General features: G+C 43.0%; 1 protein-coding gene across 2 annotated transcripts; it reads left to right on the forward strand.

Moving 5' to 3' along the window:
- On the forward strand, positions 1-22,588 carry LOC143275948 (F-box/WD repeat-containing protein 5-like). 2 transcript variants are annotated; one of them, XM_076580294.1, is made up of 9 exons: positions 1-49; positions 1,579-1,787; positions 5,008-5,193; positions 5,889-6,066; positions 9,161-9,297; positions 12,709-14,030; positions 16,876-17,088; positions 18,063-18,295; positions 20,760-22,588. In XM_076580294.1, the coding sequence occupies exons 2-8, from the start codon at positions 1,602-1,604 to the stop codon at positions 18,283-18,285; spliced, it is 2,445 nt and encodes an 814-aa protein (XP_076436409.1). In that variant the 5' UTR covers positions 1-49; positions 1,579-1,601; the 3' UTR covers positions 18,286-18,295; positions 20,760-22,588. The 2 variants fall into 2 exon arrangements, with proteins under 2 accessions (XP_076436409.1, XP_076436408.1); XM_076580293.1 differs by lacking the exon at positions 20,760-22,588 and having other exon boundaries at positions 18,063-18,820.
- Positions 22,589-23,173: the final 585 nt, after the last annotated feature.

Genomic DNA, 23,173 nt, shown 5'->3' on the forward strand with positions numbered 1-23,173 from the left:
TCAACACCGGATTTGGCAACACAGGCAGACGATTATTCATAAGGAAAAGGTATGTTTGCGCAACAAGATACTCGTTGTTTGAGGTAGTTGTATTCTGCTCTTACATCCCAGGAGACGTAACGCATCACTTATGATTTGTATCATGAATGAAGTGAAACATTTACTGTCACCTCAAGTCACTGGAATGAAAACTTTGCAGACATACATTCGAGATACACAAGAAAGTGAAGGCCAAAATAGAAAATGAAGCAACACAAACAGGCAGACAGACAAATAAAAATCTTTGGAACTGATCTGATTCTCAGTCCATCCTCATCCAGAGAGTACTGATTCAAAAAAGTAATACTAATAGACTATCATACTGATATCATCACTATCCCTTTTAGTCAGTGATGGAATAGTCAGGTATTGACTGTGATCACTTTACGGAAGGAAGGAAGGAATAACGCCCAGAATGTCTTGAAAAATTACACACCTGGCATGCGAACTATTGCAAGAAAGTATATATAACAGTAACTCATACATTTACGAAAGGAAACTGAACAAACTTTAAATTTGTGACAGCTACTGAGTTAGAAGTTGATTTAACACACTCGTTTGCATTGTATGAAATAAATAAGTTAAACATAATTTCTGAACATGATGTTATTGTCATACCATCTTATAGGTTGTAAGTTAAAACAGCTGTAACAATCAAGAAAAAAATGAAAAATAGAACTATGTGGCTGTACTTAATGTACACCTAGTCATGATTTATAATCCAAACTTATGGTATTCTACATTTACACAAACAGACACACACACACACACACACACACACACACACACACACACACACACACACACACACATATATATATATATATATATATATATATATATAAGTACGGCATTCACACACATTTTGAGTGGGAATTGCAGTAGAAATGTGGTCTGCAAAGCATTTCTTTGAGTTTAGATTTTCAAGAAAAGTAGAAACAAAATATACAGAGAGACAGTGACATGTTTTATTGAAGGTAGAATGGATATGGTGAAAGCTTCTTTAACACCATGCCCTCATACAAATAAACATGCTTGTGCACAATATGGCATTTGAAATAAAAATAAAATAACACGCACACACACACAAAGTGACATGCATTTATAAATATTATGCAACATGCCAAACACATAGAAATGTATATTGATTGCAAACACACAATACACATCATGTTCGTATGTGTGCGCAGGTTGAGGTATGTGAAGGAAAACGTGCAGTTATGAAACAGTATAATCCTGTTACAAACATGCCTTTATCATTATGAATAACGCCGCACTGTAACTAAAAAGATGTTACAAAAAATACAAAGATGATATCTTTAATGATGATAAAACAAGAACTTAGATACAATAACTGTAAGCCAGTTAAATCTCTCAGAAGGGTTTGGACCATTTGTGATGTTTGGTTTTATTCTAGTTTCATCTCCTCAGCTGTAGACTCAGACAAAATTAGTAAATAAGTGAATTTATATGATTAATTAACATGTATTATATTTATCACAGCGCGATACGACATTTGAGACCTAGATGTTGTTTCAGCAGTCAAGACCATCTCCAACAAAATGGGTGAGCAGAGCTCAAGACGACGCACAGTGGTACTGACAGATTTGCCAGACTCACTGCTGTTGGAAATCTTCTTTCTCCTCACTGCTGAGGATCTGGGCACCCTGGCACAAACATGTTCTCGATTCGCTCGCGTCACAAGGGATGAGTTGCTGTGGAAAAAAGTTTTTCGGAAACGTTATAAGGTAAGCGTTAACCTCTTGAGTGCCCGAGGATAGGAATTTCTGTCCCCTTCTGATGTGCAAAAAAGTGTCCCAGGAGAGAAATATCCATCCACATCATTGCAATAATTTTCCTATCATAAAATCACTAGATTAGAGAGCAAATGTCATTTTTGGATAATGTGTTTATTTTCCTGTCAGAAAATTATAGGATATAATACTTTCTTTCAGATGTTTGCATGCTGGTAGTTGTTTTTTGTTGTTGTTTTATAATGAATTTTTCCCCTCTGTAACCAAAAATCCCTTGGCAAATAGTTGTCACTGAACCTTAGACCGGATTAGCACTGACAGGGTTAAGCGTTTCACTTCCGATGGCGGATATATATATAATATAGTGGAGTGATGTCCTAAAGTTAACGTGTCTGCCTACGAAGCGAGAGAATCTGAGTGCACATGTTCGAATCCTGGTACAGTCGCCAGTATTTTCTCCCTCTCCACCAGACCTTGAATGATGTTCTGGATGCTAGTCTTTCAGATGAGATGATGAACCGATGCGTTTTTTTGTTTTTGTTTTGCATATTGTGAAGCGAGAAGCTGTTGAGCGTGTCAACATGCCTGCCAGGATGTATGGTGTAGATGATGTGGCTAGAATTTTGTTTGAAAACTTAATAGAAAACGAAAGTAGTGTTGTTGTTGATCAACTGAAATGATTCTGGTTATCCTGGTGATGATTATATGCTACAAGGTGCATCAACATGAAGGGGGTGAGGTCATATTAGAAGTGGGTATTGAAAAACCCCAATATTTTAGCTTGAAACCTCCTTCTTCTTCAGCGTTCACTCGTATGCACACGAGTGGGCTTTTACGTGTATGACCGTTTTTGCCCCGCCATGTAGGCAGCCATACTCCGTTTTCGGGGGTGTGCATGCTGGGTATGTTCTTGTTTCCATAACCCACTGATCGCTGACATGGATTACAGGATCTTTAACATGCGTATTTGATCTTCTGCTTGCATATACACACGAAGGGGGTTCAGGCACTAGCAGGTCTGCACATATGTTGACCTGGGAGATCGTAAAAATCTCCACCCTTTACCCACCAGGCGCCGTCACCGTGATTCGAACCCGGGACCCTCAGATTGACAGTCCAACGCTTTAACCACTCAGCTATTGCGCCCATCACTTGAAACCTTCATTTTGGAGTTTTCATTTATTATGAAACCCTTCAGATGACAGCTTCAAGCTGAAATATTGTTTACAGTGAGGTTTGGTTTTGTAATGTTGTGTGGTAGTGTTTGTGGGTGTTTGGGTGGGAGGGTGTGTGTGCGGGTGTATGTGAGTGTTTATGTATAGTGTTTTTGTTTAAAACAACATGATTGTGGAGGAAACAACATAATTGCTCTTTGTTTTTGTGTCTAATACATTTGCTAATATTCTTAATTCTAGCACCATTTCCATCAATGATATATACAAACTTGAATTTTCTTCTATTTTTTCCCCAAAATGTTTTGTGTATTTTTCTTTTTTTCTGAAAAAAAACTGAGTTATGTTCCCCTGATTGGGGAGTTTTCTCATTATATTCTCCATTCTTTTTCCTTCAAGAAACCATATACTTATACATATAACACACTTTTCAGCATAATCTTAATTTTTGTGTTTTGTCTTAGAGGTTGGTAATTATTTTTCAAAAATCACAAATAGTCTGGGAAGTGAAAGGGTTGATAGATCTTTGACAAATATATGTCAGTGTGTGTATCATACATATTTGGGGGTGGGGGGGGGGGGGGGGGTCAGTCATCAGCCAAGTTATCTTAATACTGAACTTGTCACTTGCCAAGGTCAGATAGTTCACAAGTTCAACTGCTGCAGACTGACAGCTTAGAGGATGCGGGTTTGAAACCTGTGAGAGGCAGAAATCGTTGTGGGATTTTTCAGTCTGTGTCCTGCTCCTGCTCAGAGTTGAATTGCTTTGTGCTTAAATAGGAAGACTGAGGCCACACAGTTGAATGCATGTTTGTAGATTTGTGTACATGAAGTGACGGGCGCAATAGCCGAGTGGTTAAAGCGATGGACTGTCAGTCTGAGGGTCCCGGGTTCGAATCACGGTGACGGCGCCTGGTGGGTAAAGGGTGGAGATTTTTACCATCTCCCAGGTCAACATATGTGCAGACCTGCTAGTGCCTGAACCCCCTTCGTGTGTATATGCAAGCAGAATACGTTAAAGATCCTGTAATCCATGTCAGCGTTCGGTGGGTTATGGAAACAAGAACATACCCAGCATGCACACCCCCGAAAACGGAGTATGACTGCCTACATGGCGGGGTAAAAAAACGGCCTTACATGTAAAAGCCCACTCGTGTGCATACGAGTGAACGCAGAAGAAGAAGAAGAAGTGTACATGAAGTAGTTGTATGGGTGGATGTGTGTAACATGTGTTTGGTTGTGTTTATAAGTCTGCAAGAGCGTACTTGTTTTTGTGTGCATGTAGCTGTACGTGTGTGTGTGGACACACTGATAGACATTGATATGTACAAAAAAAAAGAAAAGAAAAAAAGTGTAGTGTGTTTATGCCAGGGTTTACGATAACGCATACATATGCATCCTTGATGCTTTGAAAAGGTAAGCATTCATTGTGTGTTTATTCAGTGGGTCCTTGGGATATTAAAAAAAATTGTCATAAACAAACACACAATTGGAGAATCTGTCTTGTCATGATGATGGACTGCTTCAAAGAAGAGTTAATTCCCTTTGCCACTTCTTGGCCCATAAACCCAGATGATCATGACAAGGTATGCCTGCCTTTGTATGTAGCAGTCCAGTCTTCTGGCCTGCAGCGTGTGTGTGTGTGTGTGTGTGTGTGTGTGTGTGCGTGTGTGTTTGTGTGTGTGTGTGTGCGTGCGTGTGTGTGTGTGTGTGTGTGTGTGTGTAGTCACATTTTGGTGTGTGTATGTAACATAGATATGATGTTTTATGTTAACAAAAGCATTTTTGTAAAGCACCTAGAGCAGATTTCTGGATAGTGTGCTATATAAATATCCATTATTATTATTATTATTATAAACATGATTTGATGACTGATAATTTGATTTGTGTAGCAGTGCAGATTTGATTAGAATATATGCATTAGGCACTGACCCTTCTGAAAGTAGTTTGGTACCCACGTAATAAAGTCCCTGGGAGTGGACCCCACAAGATTTTTAACTTATCAGAAGCACTAATATTTTGATATTTTTTCCGCCTCCCAGATTCCAGCTTCAGTTTCCAGGCGCCCGGGGGCCACTTCATGGCGGTCAGAGTACCGGCGGTTGAAAGACGAGACGCCTGCGGTGTTGTGTGAGGAGCTGCAGAAGCACCGTGATCAGGTGCTCCATGTCAGCTTCTCCCACAACGGAGACATGTTTGCCACCTGCTCCAAGGATGGGAAGATCTTGGTGAGAGAGGTTTTTGGAGTCCGGCATTTTTACATCTCTTTAGACAAAACGATAGGCTGACACCATGGACAGGAAAAGCATTTGCGGAGACCCAGGCTTTGACACACATGACTGACAGACCTGGAGGAGTCTGGTGAACAGTTCTTCTCTGCAGCGCCCCAGTGACTCTTCACAGAGTCGAGGGAGAAGAAGATGAGGAAAAAGATATGTTTACATAGCACAGTATAGTTTGCTAGAGGGTTGGTTATTGTATGATGGAGTCAGTTTATGCATTGGTCAAGGTAGGAATCGGGTGCAGATCTGAAATAATTGTGCGTGTGTTGGTTGGTTATCAGTGAATTGTCAATTAACTGAGGTGATTTTAGACACTGAGTGGTATGTATACGTGTGTGTGTGTGTGTGTGTGTGTGTGTGTGTGTGTGCTGGTGTTTGTGTGTGAACATACATGCTTGTATGCTTTTGCAAGTTCAGCTGAACCTCTATCTATGCATTCATGTGCATGTGTTGATCAACATGTTTCACTTGTGTGTTGATCAATATGATTCAGGTGTTTGTTGAACTGTGTTTCAGGTGTGTGTTGATCAGTAATTTTCAGGTATGTGTTGATCAATATGTTTCAGGTGTGTGTTGATCAATATGATTCAGGTGTGTATTGATCAGTATATTTCAGGTGTGTGTTGATCAATATGTTTCAGGTGTGGAACTCTGAAAGTCCCAGCACCCTGCGGTTCTCTGCCAACATGACAGAGGAGTTCAACTGGCGTTACTCGCAGTTCTCCCAGTTCAACAAGACCGACACCTTGCTGCTAGTTTCTGGCGTGTTTCACGGGAACATGACCATGTCTGGAGAAATTGCTGTCTTTGATTTAACTGGTTCGTGGTGATAGTCCTTTTTCTGTAAGCTGTTATCACCTGAAGAAACTGTTTTCTTTGATTTAACGGGTATGTGGTGATGGCCCTTTTTCTGTGAGCTGTTATGACCTGGGGAAATTGCAGTCTTTAATTTAACTGGTATGTGGTGATACTGTAAAGTTTGGTCTATAAGCCACGATTTTTTACCCCAGCTTCAACCTCTGCGGCTTATACAATGATGAGGCTTATTTGCGGATTTTAACGATCCCAGGAGTGTCACGTTCTCGTCTATTCTTAGCTGCCTTTCAACTCACCAAAATCATGATTTCTGTCCATGAATTTTTGGATGACCTTCAGGATAGTGTGCTAACTGTTCACATTTTATAAATCAAATCCGCACACATTAAAGCCTTTAGATCAGCATTCAGTTCTACTCTGCTCAAGCGTACACCCTCATCATGCCAAAAACGCGACGTTATGCCTATGATGCAGCCTTCAAATTGAAGGCGATCGACCTAGCAGACGACAGTGCAAGCGATGAACCAGCAGCGACCTCCACCTTCATGTTCATGAAGTGAAAGCGAGGCTGAACTAGGTGACAAGATGGTGGAGGAAGCTGTGCTGGTTCTCTTCAACTCGGACACTGAAGATGAAGATTTTAGTGGATTCAGTGAGCAGGATGACGTTGAATAAATGTGACTATCCCTAAATTATGGATCTTATTTTCGTTGTGTTTATTATATTTTCACTTGCTTTTCTTTGTGTTGTTCCCGCTTGTGTTTATTTCATAACCTACAGTATCGACAGCTTTTCTGTAGTATCAGTATGTGTTCCAGTACCGGAAATAAGTGCGGCTTATAAACCGGTGCGGCTTATGTATGTATAAAGTTCAATTTTTTCCAAAATTTAGTGGGTGCGGCTTATATACCAGTGCGCTCAATAGACCGAACTTTACGGTAGTCCTTTTTCTGTAAGCTGTTAACTATGTTATCATGTGGAGGAATTGCTGTCTTTGAGTTAACTGGTATGTGACGATGACCCTTTTGCTGTAAGTGTAAGCTGTTATTGCTTGTCTTTGATTTAACTGGTACAAAGCACTAGGAATGATCCTCATCTGTAAGCTGTCATCGCCTGAAAATATTGCTGTCTTTGATTTTGACTGGTATGTGGTGATGATCCCTTTTCAAATACAGGCTGATCCCTCCTGGGAGAGTGTGTCACTACAATGAGAGTGCCACCCATTTTTGTCCTGGGTTTTTTTTCTTTTTTCATATTTTATTTTTCTATCAAAGTGGATTTTTCTACAGAATTTTGTCAGGGACAACTCTTTTGTTGCCATGGGTTCTTTCACATGCATTAACTCACTCAGTACGGCCAGTCCTCTCTTCTCTACACAGACCCCTCGGATGTCGAGTGGGTGTCTGATTGACCCAACCTTTAGCTTCCGTCGTCAGAATTGTGGTATTCTTTGTCAACATTCACCTCTTCAGTATAAGAGCCTTCCGCTTGCTATATTTTGATGATGGCAGCTGGGGTGAAACGCTGTTAACGTCGTCTCTTTCGCCGTTCGTATGGAGAGAGTTAAGTGCATACTACTCAGAAGACCTTGGTTTATCATTTTATCCGAATGACTAGTGTCCAGATCACCAGGCAGTGGAGGGGGAGGGAATACTGTAGAGTGTGGGATTTGATCCTGTGCGTTCAGATTCTTTCTTCTTTTTTTTTTTTTTTTTCCTTTCTTCTTCTTTTTTTTTTAACCTTTTTTTTTTAATTTTCCAAAAACATGTATACAATACAGTATGAATCAAACAATATAAAACGAACAGTAGCATCTTCCACTACAGAGAGCGAGATAAAACAAAACAAAACAAGATAGACTAAACAAGGCAAAACAAATCTGTAACAACATCATCAACAAAAAAAAAAAAAAAAAAAAAAGGAAGATTTGTCCAGTCGTTCAATCAATCAATGTTTACGTCCAGTCGTTCAATCAATCAATGTTTACATCTTAATGATTGTAGTAACCATGATGATTTAAGATGACATTAATAATAAATAGCCTGGACCAGTTGTAACATAGCAACAGCATCAATTGTGTCAACTAGTACAGTAATGGTGTCTAGGGTAAGGCGAAAGCGAGTGGTGGCATTATAATATAATAATAATAAGGAGCATGAGTATACCACTTCTGCATTATTGGAAAAGAAAGCTTGTAGTTAATCACATTCTGTCTTCCTGGGTGGGTGTTTCACCACCAGGCCATCGCTCCTCATGGTGGTGTGTTTTATCTTCAGTTTAACGTCTATTCACTATAAGTGTTTTTAGACGGAAAGGAGTAAAGAAGTGGATAAAGGAAAGGGAATGCATGTGAATATTAGTGTAAAAAAAAGTATTCATGTTATGTATCAGAGGAAAAGTATATTATAAGAAAAAGGTCTAAAGAGATTGTGGTGTGTATTGAATGAGGTGTCATGGGAAGGAGAATATGTATATGCATATCAACAAGTATTAACCTACAACAATGTAAATATAAATAACAACATTAATTATAACACATCAAAGGAGGATACCAACTGGACTGGAGTTTAAAATTTCCGAAAACATTCTAAGCAATGAATAATCATTCAATATCTTTTCAGTGGCTAATGAAATATTGGAAGAAAAGTCACCAACTACATCTTTAGGAATTAAATGTCTTATGTTTGGACAATGAATGAGTAGATGACTTACAGTTATTTGCTTACCACATATACATTTTATATTTTTAGAAAATTTTGTACAAAAGGCATTGAAACGAACTCTGTACATTAGACGTGTAATTTGTCTTGAATGTGCTGCTGGTGTCAAATTTAGAAAATGTTTGGGATTAGCTGCATTCTTTGTGTTTACACAACACTGGTAATTTTGATTATTTGAATCTATAAGTAATTTCTTAAATCGATTTCTAGATACATTTTCTATACAACTAATGTATTCATGTAGATCTAACTGGATGTCAAGTTGTATTGCGCCTTCGAAATTACGTGCTGCTCTTCTAGCTGCTTGGTCTACCCACTCATTTGGTGGTGTGTGTGTGTGTGTGTCTGTGTGTGTGTGTGTGTGTGTGTGTGTGTAGAGTTCACAGTGCAGTGTCGAGTGACTAACAAGCCCTACGATGTGTTTGGCTGTTGGTACAACAACCAGCATCTGTTTTCTGGCTCTCTGTACTGGAACGGTCATCTGCAGTCCACCTCCGCTCTCTGGCTCAACAGGGTATTTGTGATATATGTGTGTGTGTGAGTGTTTGTGTGTGTGTGTGTGTGTGTATGTGTGTGTGTGTGTGTGTGTGTGTGTGTGCATATATTTGTGTGTGTGTGTGTGATCCTCTGTGTGTATGTGTTGTGTGTGTGAGTGTAATATCTGATTCCATGGTGTAACAGTAAATGACAGCCTTACTCTGTTGTTTGATTCTAAAAATTTTTTATTTTTTTAGATTGTAATTTAACTACACATATTTAACTGTGACCCACTAGTGCAGACTCCGGCAGGGGCCTGATTCCTGTCCTGTGCAAACTACTACCTGCCTATGCGGAGAATAGTGTTTGTTCATTTTCAACGCTTCTGTGTTGCAGCAGTTCATACGTTTTTCTGAAAGGTACAACAGCTGAGTAGTTAAATTGTTGGACCTGGGTTCGAGTCACGGTGTCTGGTGGGTAAAGGGTGGAGATTTTTCCAGTCTCCCAGGTCGACAGATATGCAGACCTGCTAGTGCCTGAACTCCTTGTGTGTGTGTATATACCCATTGTAAAAGATCAAATACACATGTTAAAGGTCTTGTAATCTATGTCAACGTTCGGTGTCTTTATAGAAAAAAGAACATACAAGGCATGTACCCCCGTACCCCACTGTCCCCTGAAAGCGGAGTATGACTGCCGACATGGTGGGGGTTAAAATGGTCATGCACATAAAAGCCTACTCATGTTTATAGTGAATGTGGGAGTCATAGCCTGTGAATGAAGAAGATAAAAAGTTAAGATAAGAATAACTTTATTATCTCCAACTGGAGAAATAAGATAAGAATAACTTTATTATCTCCAACTGGAGAAATTTGGTCAGGTGCATTATCACAACATAGACAAGTAAACAACATGGGGACCATAACTGTAAAAGTCAACAACAGCTTTTATGAATATTACAAAGATACAAATGTAAAAAATATCACATACACCATTTCATACATACATCCACACACTGCAGGTAATAACTAGTATTCTTAATATAAAAACAGAAAGAATTAAGAAACATTATTTTCTCTTATTCTGATCAGAGGGTTCTGATGCACGTGATCTGTAACTTGTGATTCATCGAGCAAAGCGGAAGCCTCCCCCTCCGCAAGTAAAGCACATTGTCTGAAGGGAAAATATATGTATGTGGTGCTCTGTTCCTGTGTATCATTTGTTCACATGAGCTTTATTTGTGTGTGTGTGTGTCCTTTCTTCTTGGAAATCACAAAAATATGGATATCACCGACACCTAGGTTTCAGTGCTGGGTCCCTTTTTTTGCCTGAAATTTGAACTACCCTGCAGCTTACAAATTGTTGTTTGTTTGTTTGTTTACGTATATTTGGAGTTATTATCTTTTGAATGTATTTAGCGTGTTTTTGATTTGGATGATGTGTGTGGTTTATTGTTTATGTTGTTTGCAAGTGTCAGTGAGATTTGAACATTTTGTGTGTGTGTGTGTGTGTGTGTGTGTGTGTGTGTGTGTGTTCATTTGTGTAACTTGTTTTGTGTGTAATGCAGCCTCAAGTGATTGGGATTAGTTGGAAGAGTTTACAGAAATTCTTGACTCGGTGCAATGTGACCGACAGTGAGCGATGGCTATTATTTTTCCACTGGGGAGTCATCAGGCTTGTGACATCCTGCAGTACGACATCCATGGTGAATATGTTAACCACTTGATCTTACTTACTTACTTAGGCCCATCACTCCCCCTGGAGCATAGGCCGCCGACAACAGTCCGCCAGAGTCCTCTGTCCTGGGCTATTCTCTCCAGCTGTCTCCAGGTATATCCCATCCTCTTGGTTTCTGCCTCAAGGTCACGTCGCCAGGTGTTTCTTGGCCTTCCTCTTTTTCGTTTTCCTTAAAAGGGGGGTCGGCCTTGTGGCTTCCGTAGACTCACGGCTTTCACCACACGGTGTCATACATCCTCTTGGTGAGGACCCTTCCTCTCCCAGGGCAGTAATCTTTTGGTCTGTTGTTGGCGTTTCTGTAGCAAGCTTTGTTCTTTACGGGGTGGGGTTGCTAGCCCCACGCCCAACCCTCCTCCTTTCTCATCCAGGCTTGGGACCGGCCATGGCGGAGTTTACCAGTGAGCGATGGCTATTATTTTTTCCACTGGGGAGTCATCAGGCTTGTGATATCCTGCAGTACGACATCCATGGTGAAAATGTTTACCACTTGATAAGTTCCTGGAAAACTTGTTTTTTCTGCCGGAAAAAGAGGGCGCTAGTCAGGGGGGCAAAGGGGAGGTTACCTACTTCGGGGAGGTTATCAGCCGTAGCTACTTTCGTTTTCTCTGTATAGGCGGATAGTAGCTTGCACAGGACAGGAATGTCAGACCCCTGCCGGAGTCTGCACTAGTGGGTCACGGTAAGTATGTTACTTAAACGTAATTTTAGATAGAAAATTTTCTTTTTGAAACAAAGGTAAACTGTATATTCTTAAAAACAAAACAAAACAAAGCAAAAAAAAACCCCACCCCCCAAAAAACGAGCAGAATAGCAATAGAAAAAAAAATCCCAGCCTCTTGTCTTCCTGCTTGTTTGATAGGAGGCAGCGTGGTAGAATCGATTCGGTGTTGGACTTGTGATCCAGTGTTCATGACCGTTCTTTCTCTGTCTCTGGACCTTGCAGTTGGAATGAACTTCCTCTTTTGCTTCATCAAGTCTCCACACTCAGTTCTTTCAAGTCTGGCCGTAAAACCCACCTCTTCCCAAAATAGCCCCCCTTCCCTGCCTCTTCCTTGTCTTCAGTTTCTCCAGTTTTAGAGTTATGCATGCGTGTGAATGACTGGTGCAAAAGCGCTTTGATTTGTCTCTGCACAAGATTCAGCGCTATATAAATACCATTATTATTATTATTATTATTATTATTACTCATCAGTGTTGGATGTCCTGTTTTGGCATGGTGTTGTGTCCTTGAGAAAGGCTCTTTATCCCAGTTCCTCCTTACTCCACCCAGGTGTGAATGGATACCTGGCTTCCGTTGGGTAAGGCTAAAACAGCAGGAGAGAAATGGGCCCTGCCTTCCTGCCTGGCTTCCGTTGGGTAAGGCTAAAACAGCAGGAGGAGAGGATTGGGCCCCGCCTTCCTGCCTGGCTTCCATTGGGTAATGCTGAAACAGCAGGAGAGAAATGGGCCCTGCCTTCCTGCCTGGCTTCTGTTGGGTAAGGCTAAAACAGCAGGAGAGAAATGGGCCCTGCCTTCCTGCCTGGCTTCCGTTGGGTAATGCTAAAACAGCAGAAGGAGAGGATTGGGCCCCGCCTTCCTGCGCCAAGCCCTAGAGACACAGCGGATATGATGGCCATATAAGGCTATGGGACCTTTAACCTTTTATTTATTTATATATTTCATTTCTTTTTTTCTTTTTTTTTTTAACTGTGTTGACTTACTGTCGTGACAGGCGTCTCAGGAGGTGGAGTCCGAGAGAGAGTCTGTGATGATGAACCTGTACCGATTCTCCAACGTCAGCGCCAGCTCCATACGCACGGTCATGGTGGCCGATGTGCCAGTGCTCAGCAGCAACAACTCCCCGTCCTCAGAAGAAGACCTCTCCAGAAGGGAAGCGGTGATGGAGACGGAGGAGGAGGAGGAGGAGGTGTTCTCAACCACGGATGAAAACGGAGACGCTGGGGACATGGTGACTGACGGTGAGGAGGAGAACAGAAACAATAGCTGCGCACAGGCTGTACACCACCACAGGGGGGACGGAGGGTTGTCGCAAGGAGGAAGGACTGAGGCCGGTGCAGCTCTTCACTCAGACGCTGCGCACGTGAGTGGCTGTGATAGAGTGAACGGGGATTTGTGTCAAGTGATGGAGGGGGGCGTGAGGTCGCAGGTGCCAACAGAAGGGCGGAAGGTCGCGTTCAGCCAGAGAGCAGATGTCGGTCGTTTCGTTGCGGTGAGTGGAAGCGCTGACGATAAACAACCACCGATCAAAAATGGTTGGCACAGCAGCAGCGGAGGAGGGGACGTACAGGTGTGTGTCAGACTCAAAGGAACGAAGACCTCTGACCTTCCATCATCGTCGTCGTCGTCGTCATCATCATCTGCCAAGGCCTGCTACCCCTTCGCCTACTGCTGCACGGAGAACAACGACTCACAGCGCTCTGCCTCCGAGCACGAGCTGGAAGCTATGGAGTCTGCGGGCGGCGAGGCAGGGGGTGGGGGCTTCTTCTGCGACTCGGACTCTTCCTTCTCCTGCTCCCCGGGGGGCAACGTGCGCTCGCTCACCTCCTCCTCCCTGAGCGTGGAGACGCCATCCACTGCAGGCGGGCGCAGCCCCCTCCCCCTCCCTCCCCAGCCGCAGAGACACAGCTCCGACATCCCCCGCCTCTGCTCCTCCCCCCACCTCACCCACCACCACCACCGCCACCCCCACCACCGCCGCGGCGCGCTGAAGACGGAAAAGCTGCTGATCTTCACCATGGGCGACGAGACCTACACGCCACACCTGGTGGGCTTTAAGCGGATCCTGCTGCAGGACATTGTGGGGAAGGAGGAGGCGGAGCGGAGGAGGAGGAGGAGGAGGAAGGGGGCGGAGGAGGGGGAGGGTGGATGTGAGGAAGGGGTAGGGGTGGAGGAGGAGGAAGAGGACGAGGACCGGGTGCTGCTGCCCAACGTGGAGGAGAACCTGCAGGGCATGAACCTGCCCCCCACGCAGGTGGACCACACCGTCAACCTCAAGGGGCACATCGTCGGCATGGCTCTGTCCCCGGATCATCGGTAAGTGGGGCTGGGTAGGGGAGGGGGTGGGGCTTGGGGAGGGGTCAAAGGGCACTTAGTGGGCATGGCCCTCTCCCTGGATCATCTGTGAGTGGGGAGAGGAGGGGAGTTGGGGAGGGGTCAAAGGGCACATCGTGGGGTGGGCATGGCCTTCTCCCCGGGTCATCTATGAGTGGGGGAGGAGAGGAGGGGGTGGGGGGGTGGGAAGAGATCAAAAGGCACATCATGGGCACGGCTCTCTCCCTTGGTCATCGGTGAATGGGAGTGGCTAGGGGTGTGGTGTTGGGGAGAGGTAAAAGATCATTGGTTAGTGTGGGGGGGAGGGAATGGATAGTCTTGTTAAAGTCATGGCTTTCTGAGTTTCTCTCCCCTTACCATCGGTGAGTGGCCACTGGGGCGTGGGTGGGTGAGGGATGTGGGGAGGGGGATGGGTGGGTCAGATCTGTGACAAGACAGGTCCTCTGATGGACAAGTTGAAATCTTTGTGGTGCCAGGGACTCACTGTAATTCTGTGGGATGTTTAGACTACCTTTAGAGGGTCTCTGTAATGCTGCATATTCCAGTTGAATCTGCATTGCTACACACACGCGCGCGCGCACGCGCACACACACACACACACACACACACACACACACACAGGAAGGCAGGCAGGCAGGCATACCTCCTGGTCATTACTGTGTAGGTTTTCTGGGCCAAGAAGTGATGGAGGCAAACAGCTCTTCATTTTGTTTCTTTTCTTGTTTTTTTGCTGCCCTATCATCCATCATCAGCACAGTTTCAGTAGCATTGCTCCCACGCTGGTCATTTTGAGTCGCCTGTAAAAGGCCGCACCCAGGTTCATCTATCGCAGTTCCAGCGTCGGCTTTCCACACAGAGGAGACACGGCACTGCTGCTAAGTCACTTTGGTGATGTTCTGCATGTGTTCTGATTTAATATACTAAGAGTGTGACGGGCGCAATAGCCGAGTGGTTAAAGCGTTGGACTGTCAATCTGAGGGTCCCGGGTTCGAATCACCGTGATGGCACCTGGTGGGTAAAGGGTGGAGATTTTTCCAATCTCCCAGGTCAACATATGTGCAGGCCTGCTAGTGCCTGAACCCCCTTCGTGTGTATATGCAAGCAGAAGATCAAATATGCACCTTAAAGATCCTGTAATCCATGTCAGCATTCGGTGGGTTATGGAAACAAGAACATACCCAGCATGCACACCCCGAAAACGGGAGTATGGCTGCCTACATGGCGGGGTAAAAACGGTCATACACGTAAAAGCCAACTCGTGTGCATACGAGTGAACGTGGGAGTTGCAGCCCACGAACGCAGAAGAAGAAGAAGAATATACTAAGAGCACCACCTTTTAACCCCCCTACTGATGACAGTGAATGATGGCTTGGTCATGGAGCTTGACTGATTGAGCATCTCCTACAACGACAGCCCCCACCCCCACCCCTCTTCCCCGTGAATCTGCCAACACTGAAGACTTTGACAAGACTCAACACAAGCACGGAAGGGGTATCGAAACTGAGGTCACAATGAGGAATACAACTCTTCTTCATAGCAGATGATTCCAGCATCAGATTGAAGCTCTGCTGTATGATTTTCATTCTTTTGGTTTGTTCATGAGTTCTAAGAATATCTAGAACGTATCAGGGACCTGCTCTGTGAATGTGCAGAGCATCCATTTTATTTTTGAAACATCAGGGACGCATGTTTTATGTGATATTGGAAGCCCTGGTCAAAGGGAACATTGTGGACGTGGCGCTCTCTTCAGTTCGTTGGTCAGCGGTAAGTGTGGGGGGAGAAGAGTGGACTGGATGGACGCTGTTTGTCAAAGGTCATGTCATGGGCATGCCACTGCCCCCTGTCTTGGTCACTGAGGGTGTGGGGAGGAGGGGGAATGGAGGGGGGGAAAAGAGTGGACTGGATGGACGCTGTTTGTCAAAGGTCATGTCATGGGCATGCCACTGCCCCCAGTCTTGGTCAGTGAGGGTGTGGGGGGAAAAGAGTGGACTGGATGGACGCTGTTTGTCAAAGGTCATGTCATGGGCATGCCACTGCCCCCTGTCTTGGTCAGTGAGGGTGTGGGGAGGAGGGGGAATGGATGGGGGGAAAGAGTGGACTGGTTGGACACTGTTTGTCAAAGGTCATGTCATGAGCATGCCACTGCCCCCAGTCTTGGTCAGTGAGGGTGTGGGGAGGAGGGGGGAATGGATGGATGCTGTCTTGAGTCAAAAGAAAACAGAATTGGCATGACAGTGTCCCTGGGTCAAAACTCCCATCGAGGCAGTGATGTGTGTGCTCTGTATTGTCCGTGTATTCTGTTTAGCATATTCAGGATTAACTCTCTCCATACGAACAGCGAAAGAGAAGACGTTAACAGCGTTTCACCCCAATTACCACCATCAAAATATTGCAAGCGGAAGGTTCTTATACTGAAGAGGTGAATGTTGACAAAGAAAACCACAATTCTGACGACGGAAGCTAAAGGTTGGGTCATTGATTGAGACACCCACTGGACATCCGAGGGGTCTGTGTAGAGGAGAAGAGAGGACTGGCCATACTGAGTGAGTTAAAAGGCTGTGCCAGTCTTGAATAAAACTTAAAAGCTAATTTGTGTTTGCACATTTCTTGTGTCATTGCTGCCGTGTGTGTGTGTCAAATGATCGGTATAAATAAGGACACGCCTGGAACTTCCTTTTTTGAGGAAGTGTCTTAGTTTGTTCCGGTGTACCTTTTATTTACCCGTTTGCTAGCAAATCGGTAGGAAGATAAGTGGCTGTAGCATGTATGACTTTGTCTGAAAGCAGTGGTGTCACCTTGAGAAACTGAAACTTCCCGTTCCTGCCAGGTATCTCTACGTGAACAGCCGGCAGTGGCCACCGAATTATTTCATCGAGTCAGTGCTGGAGCCCCCGCCTATCGCTCAGGAGATTGACATCCACGTCATTGACCTGGTGACCTTTCAGGAGGTCGGCAAGGTCATGAGCTCCCACAAGGCCTTCACGCCCAACAACGAATGTTTCTTCCTCTTCCTGGACGTCAGTGCGCAGTATGTTGCCAGGTAGGTGGCGTGAGCGAGTCTGTCTGTCTGTCTGTCTGTCAGTTAGCCAGTTTATCTGTCTGTCTGACATGTCAGACGTGTGCTTGGACTGGTACACTAAACACCAGTTGCTTAATTGTTCTTTGAATTTTAGTTATTCTTCATATTGTTGTTATAGGTTAGATGTTACTCATAATGTGGCATGTAATATTCCTGATTGTTTGTTTTGGTCGTGGAGGGTGATAGTTATTAAAAAAATAAAAAAAATCTTGCAGACTACTAAAAGAAAGTATATATATGTAGCATATAATTTTCTGAAAGGAAAACGAACACACTATCTTATTAAGACAATTTCACAAGAATTTAATCATTTTGCGATAGGAAAATTCCTACAATGAGGCAGATGGAAATTTCCATCCTGGGCCACATTTTTGCACACAGGAAGGGGGTGGAAATTTCTGTCCTGGGGCACATTTTTGCACACAGGAAGGGGATGGAAATTTCTGTCCTGGGGCACATTTTTGCACACAGGAAGGGGGTGGAAATTTCTGTCCTGGGCCACATTTTTGCACACAGGAAGGAGGTGGAAATTTCTGTTCTGGGGCACATTTTTGCACACAGGAAGGGGTGGAAATTTCTGTTCTGGGGCACATTTTTGCACACAGGAAGGGGGTGGAAATTTCTGTCCTGGGCCACATTTTTGCACACAGGAAGGGGGTGGAAATTTCTGTCCTGGGGCACATTTTTGCACACAGGAAGGGGATAGAAATTAACATGCTGGGACACATTTTTGCACACAGGTAGGGGATGGATATTTCTGTCCTGGGGCACTCGAGGGGTTAATCTAAGAGAGACACACACGTCACAGAAGGATCCGAGAGCTCCGTAAATTGAATGGAAGAGGCAGTCAAGGAGTGAAAAAAAAAAAAAAAAAGAAAAGGAAAGAAAAAGCGAATAACAGCAGCAGTTCTGTAGGCCCCAGATGTTGGTTTCAGCGGGGCGGAAGATCGGCGTGGCTACATGTGGGACCGCCACTACGGTGTGCACCTGCACTGCTTCCCACACAACGACGTCGTCAACAGCGTGGCCTTTAACCCCCGAGACCAGGAGATGCTGGTCACCGTTAGCGACGACAACTCCATCAAGGTCTGGCGCTCGCAGCGCCAAATGCGGAAACGGCAGAAGCATGTGTCCACGCCGAAAGAGTGCCAAGCGTGACAAAAAGGAGGTCAGAGAACTTGGAACTCAAATTCTTTTTTTTTTTTTTTAATTCCAGGATTATGTTTTTAGGCATGGCCTATAGAGAGAGAGAAATAGAAAGACTCTGTGTTTGTGTAGATGTGGGTGTGGTTGCTTTTGTAGTTTGTGCTGGTTGTAGTGTGAGTGGAAAAAGAAACCATGATCATGTGACAGAAATGTTGTGTAGGAGGTCAACAGTTTTTTGTTTTTTTGTTTTTTAACATTATTATTCCATATTAATAGAACAACATTATACAACAACAACAACAAAATTATAGGACTGTTTCTGACTGTGACGTTGAATAATCATTCATCATTTCCTACGATCTGAAACTTTCAACAGTTTTTTTTTTTTAGCAAGCAGAAAAGAGCAGCATCTGTTGTGTCATTGGATTTGTTTCATTATCTTACATTTGTGTTGGTCACACAGGTGTTGGTAAAAGTTAACAAGCATGGCTGATGGATCCAGTATTGACTCTGTACCTGTGTAGTGGTCAGTATTGCACATGCTGGTATCCCCCCCCTCACCCCACCCTTCTGCAGCCCCCGCCCCAACCGCTATCCCCACCCCACCCCCCACCCCAAACAAAAACCAACAAAAAAAACCCCGAAGACTGTGGAGAAGGTCACTCCAGCTGACATGCACTCAGTAGTTTCGAGAAGAATCACAGAATCACCACAGCATCATTGCCGAGGCCCATGAGAGGAGGAAGGCAGCAGCATCAATGCCCAGTGAGTCCAGACACCCATGCAGATCCAAACTTGGACTCCACAGTTATATGTTAGTCCACACCAAAGAAGACTGACAGGCACAAAGATTTCATCAACAAAGATGACAGACTGCCAGGATACCTGCTACACACTGTAGATGTAGGACTGAATTTGTATCTACTTAGTCCTAGACCTTTTAATGACCATTTTGATTTCTATACTTGTCACATTCTATACTTACAGCCAATTCTATACTTACAGCCAATGTAATAAATGTATCCCTATTTACTACTCCCTGTAGACATGGTAGCAATCTGTCGTGCATTTGCGTCTTTCTGCAGGCATGCTATAAATCTTCCAGTACCAAAACTTTGTATGTTCTCTCCACACTATGTATGCCGTATGCAGTAATAGTTGCAACTCTGTGCCTCAGTTACATGCTCTAGAGATAATAACTCTTTGTTACACACATTGCTTAATCCTCTCTGAGCACTGTAGCTTGAGTCATGTCAAGAGGTTTTCAAGCCATGGAAATGAGGTGTTATCGTGAGATACTAAACATCAGATACACTGATCTCATTACCAGTCGTAAAGTGTACCAAACCATCATGCAGCACATTGAACCTTATGAAGATCTACTGGCATCAGTTTCGGGCAAGAAAGCTATACTGGTATGGCCATGCAACAAGATCCAATAATAATAATAATAATGGATACTTATATAGCACACTATCCAGAAATCTGCTCTAGGTGCTTTACAAAAACACTTTTGTTAACATAAAACATCATATCTATGTTACATACACACACCAAAATGTGACTACACACACACACACACGCACACGCACACACACACACACACACTGCATACATACATTTTAACATACATGTGTATCTAACAGCTACCCTTACACATACGCACACATAGGCAGGCACAAACTTACATAAACACACACACACAATACACATCCATATACATGCATGTACACATACATATGTATACACACATAGTCAAGCACAGCTAACGCAAAGGAAGTGGACCTGCCACAATTGAACTTATTGCTGAGGGAAAAGGTGAGTTTTGAGACGAGATTTAAAAGATGCGAGGGAATCAGAATGACGGAGGTTATCAGGGAGCTTGTTCCACGTCTTTGGCGATTGAAAATAGCCTTGCTGAAACTATCCTCCAAGTGTGTTTCGAGTGTAGCTGCACACACTAGATGATTAACTCTTTATTTGCTATCCACCTTGGACTATAGCCCCTGTATGAATTTTATCATTCAACCCAGATACAGAAATAACTTTCAGAATTTCTGCACACATTGCAGTGGGCATTGCATTGTTTTTGGGCTTTGGTTTGTCCTGGTACTATTGATATGATTTTTTTTGTGTGTTTTTTTTTTAGTTGCAGACTGTCTTACTGGGGGTGCCTGCTGAACAGCATCTACATTGATGTACTATGTGCAGTGGTGTTTTCATAGGAAACTGAGATATTTATATATTTACCATGTGTGTGTTATCGCACATGCGTGCATGTGAACATATGTTTCTGTGACTCTGTTGGTTGGTTTATGCGTGTGTATATATCCATGATTCTGCATAAGTGTACATTTAACTATAATTCCAAACATCAGTGATATGTGATACTCACATGCTTCAAATAGATCCACATAAAAGTACATATATTTTTTTTTTTTTTTTTTTTTTTTTTTTTTGCTGCCCCATCATCTACACCGTTTCAGTGGCATTACTCCCACGCCGCTCATTTAGATTCCCCCATACACAGCCACACCCAGGTTCGTCCGTCACAGTTCCAGCATTGGCAGTCCGCAGGGAGCCATCGATGTTAGGTCGCCAGGAGGCCACACACCAGAGGAGACACTGCACTGCTGCTGAGTCACTTCGGTGGTGTTCAGTGGTGCCTGTTCTGATTCAACGTACTTAGGACACCACCTACTAAGCCCCCAACTAACAACAATAATGGCTTAGTTGCGGAGCCAGACTGAGTGAGCGTCCCTCCCAGAGTGGAGACTGCCACCATGTCCCTCAAACAACAGCCCCCCATGAATCTGCCGACACTGAAGACATTGACAGGACTCACCACAAGCACAGAAGTGTAAAAGTATATATTGTTCATATGCTTTTCATCAAAGAGCCTTTTTTGTGCGTGTTCATTATGATGATCTTTTGATGGAATATTTATTCAGTTTACTTGTTCAGTGAAAGGGTTTTGTTATAATTTGTTTCAGTCTTGTTATTTCCATGTCCAGTGATATCTCATTGCTCTCCTGGTTATTGTTACTGTCTACAGGGTCTGTAGCACTGGGTTTTTTTGGGGGGGTTTCCACTGTTGTCAGATGTTACTTCACTATTGGGTCAAAGGAGTGGTTTAGAATAAAGTAAGCATTCTGCCATGCCAAACTTAATACTTGTGTACATTTGTTTTCTCTTTGTGGCATGGAAAAGATAGAAAGAAACTGTGATTAAGTAAATTTAGTTAGAATGAAAGGTGTATGTGTGTGGGTGTGTTTGTTCGTTTGTGTGTGTGTGTGTTTGTGTGTGCACGCTCATGCATGCACATTGACATGCATTGATGCAGTCAGTACCGAATTGAAAAGTGTACAAATCTGTTTCATGGAAGTGCTTTAAAGCAACAAGGCTGTTCTGAAGATATCCAGAGATTTGCACAGCCAAATAATGAATGATGACTTATTGTTTTCTACATTGCTGTAAAACTTGTTTTGTTTGCGAAATGAATGGCAGAGCAAGGGCAGATAGAAATATCGGTAGACGCAAAATATCGGTAGAAGGCAAATAATGATAGTTCTGTAGTTGACTACATGGCTGGATCACTGATGCATGGCTTTTATCTGAACTTTTTTTATGCCTTACTTTTCATGTGTCAAGTGCCACAAACTTAGTTGTCATTGTTTAATGTGTATTAGGAACGTTCTCGTGATGTCTAGCTATAAGCAGATGCATTGTGATATCTTATTTTATCAATCTGTCTATCAGTCTGTTCACATCTTTATCTATATATTCAGAAACTGTCTGCAGCTATATTTCTGCTCTAAAAGTGAAAAAAACAAAACTGAAACCACACACTAACGTTCTAAAACTTGGTGAGGGCAAAGATATCTCAAATTTGCTGGATGTTTATTATCTTAAGAAATTCACATGCAACTCTTATAAATTACTAGTTGAAGCAGAGTGCTGGTTTCACCTTTGAGCCCTGTGAAATACCAGGGATCTTTTCAGTATAAATGGCATCCCTGCCTTCTCAGAATTCTGTTTTACTTATTTATTTATTTATTTATTATTATTATTATTATTATTATTACTATCTTTTTAAAAATTTTATTATAATTATTATTTATTTATTTATTTATGTAAGCTTATCTATTATCTCTTCACCTTCTTTTTTTTTTTTTTTTTTTTTTTTGCTCAAGGCCTGACTAAACGCGTTGGGTTACGCTGCTGGTCAGGCATCTGCTTGGCAGATGTGGTGTAGCGTATATGGATTTGTCCGAACGCAGTGACGCCTCCTTGAGCTACTGAAACTGAAACTGAAACTCAGAATTCTGTGCTAGAAATTTCCTCTTTTCTCTTGCTCTCTTCCCCTCCCCCCCCCTAACCCCCCCCCCCTTTACTATTCTTTTGTCTGCTTTTTTCTTTTTCTTTTTCTTTTTTTTTTTTTTTGGCCTTCCCAATCTGTTCTGCTTTTTTCTTCTTTTTTTTTTCCCCAGCAAGCCATGACACTAATTTCTCTCTTTTCTGCAGTCTATGAGGTACCATCTGGGCTGTTTTGCTCTGGGGTTAGGTTGTGATATTTGTAAACACTGGGATGGCCACTAGCTGTCCATTCTGTGATATTTTGTGCTATTTGCTGTTTTGTGCTATATGACCTTTTTTGCTTTTTCTTGTGTGGATGATGAATTAACCAGAAAGCCGGACATCCTCAGCAAAACTATTTGCCTAAAAGAGCTTATTGGTTAAGATAATATATCATGGACTGTGTTGTTTTGCTTTTTCTATTTTTCTTTTTTTTTTCTTTTTTTCAGTTGTGATAGTTTTGTGTTAAATGCTGTTGAATTTCTTATTCAGTGAAGCAGTCCTGGTGTGTTTCTGTTTGTTTAGCTGGACTTAAAGCAACAGT

The sequence above is a fragment of the Babylonia areolata genome, chromosome 31 (genome assembly GCF_041734735.1).
Source record: "Babylonia areolata isolate BAREFJ2019XMU chromosome 31, ASM4173473v1, whole genome shotgun sequence".
Taxonomy (NCBI): domain Eukaryota; kingdom Metazoa; phylum Mollusca; class Gastropoda; order Neogastropoda; family Buccinidae; genus Babylonia; species Babylonia areolata.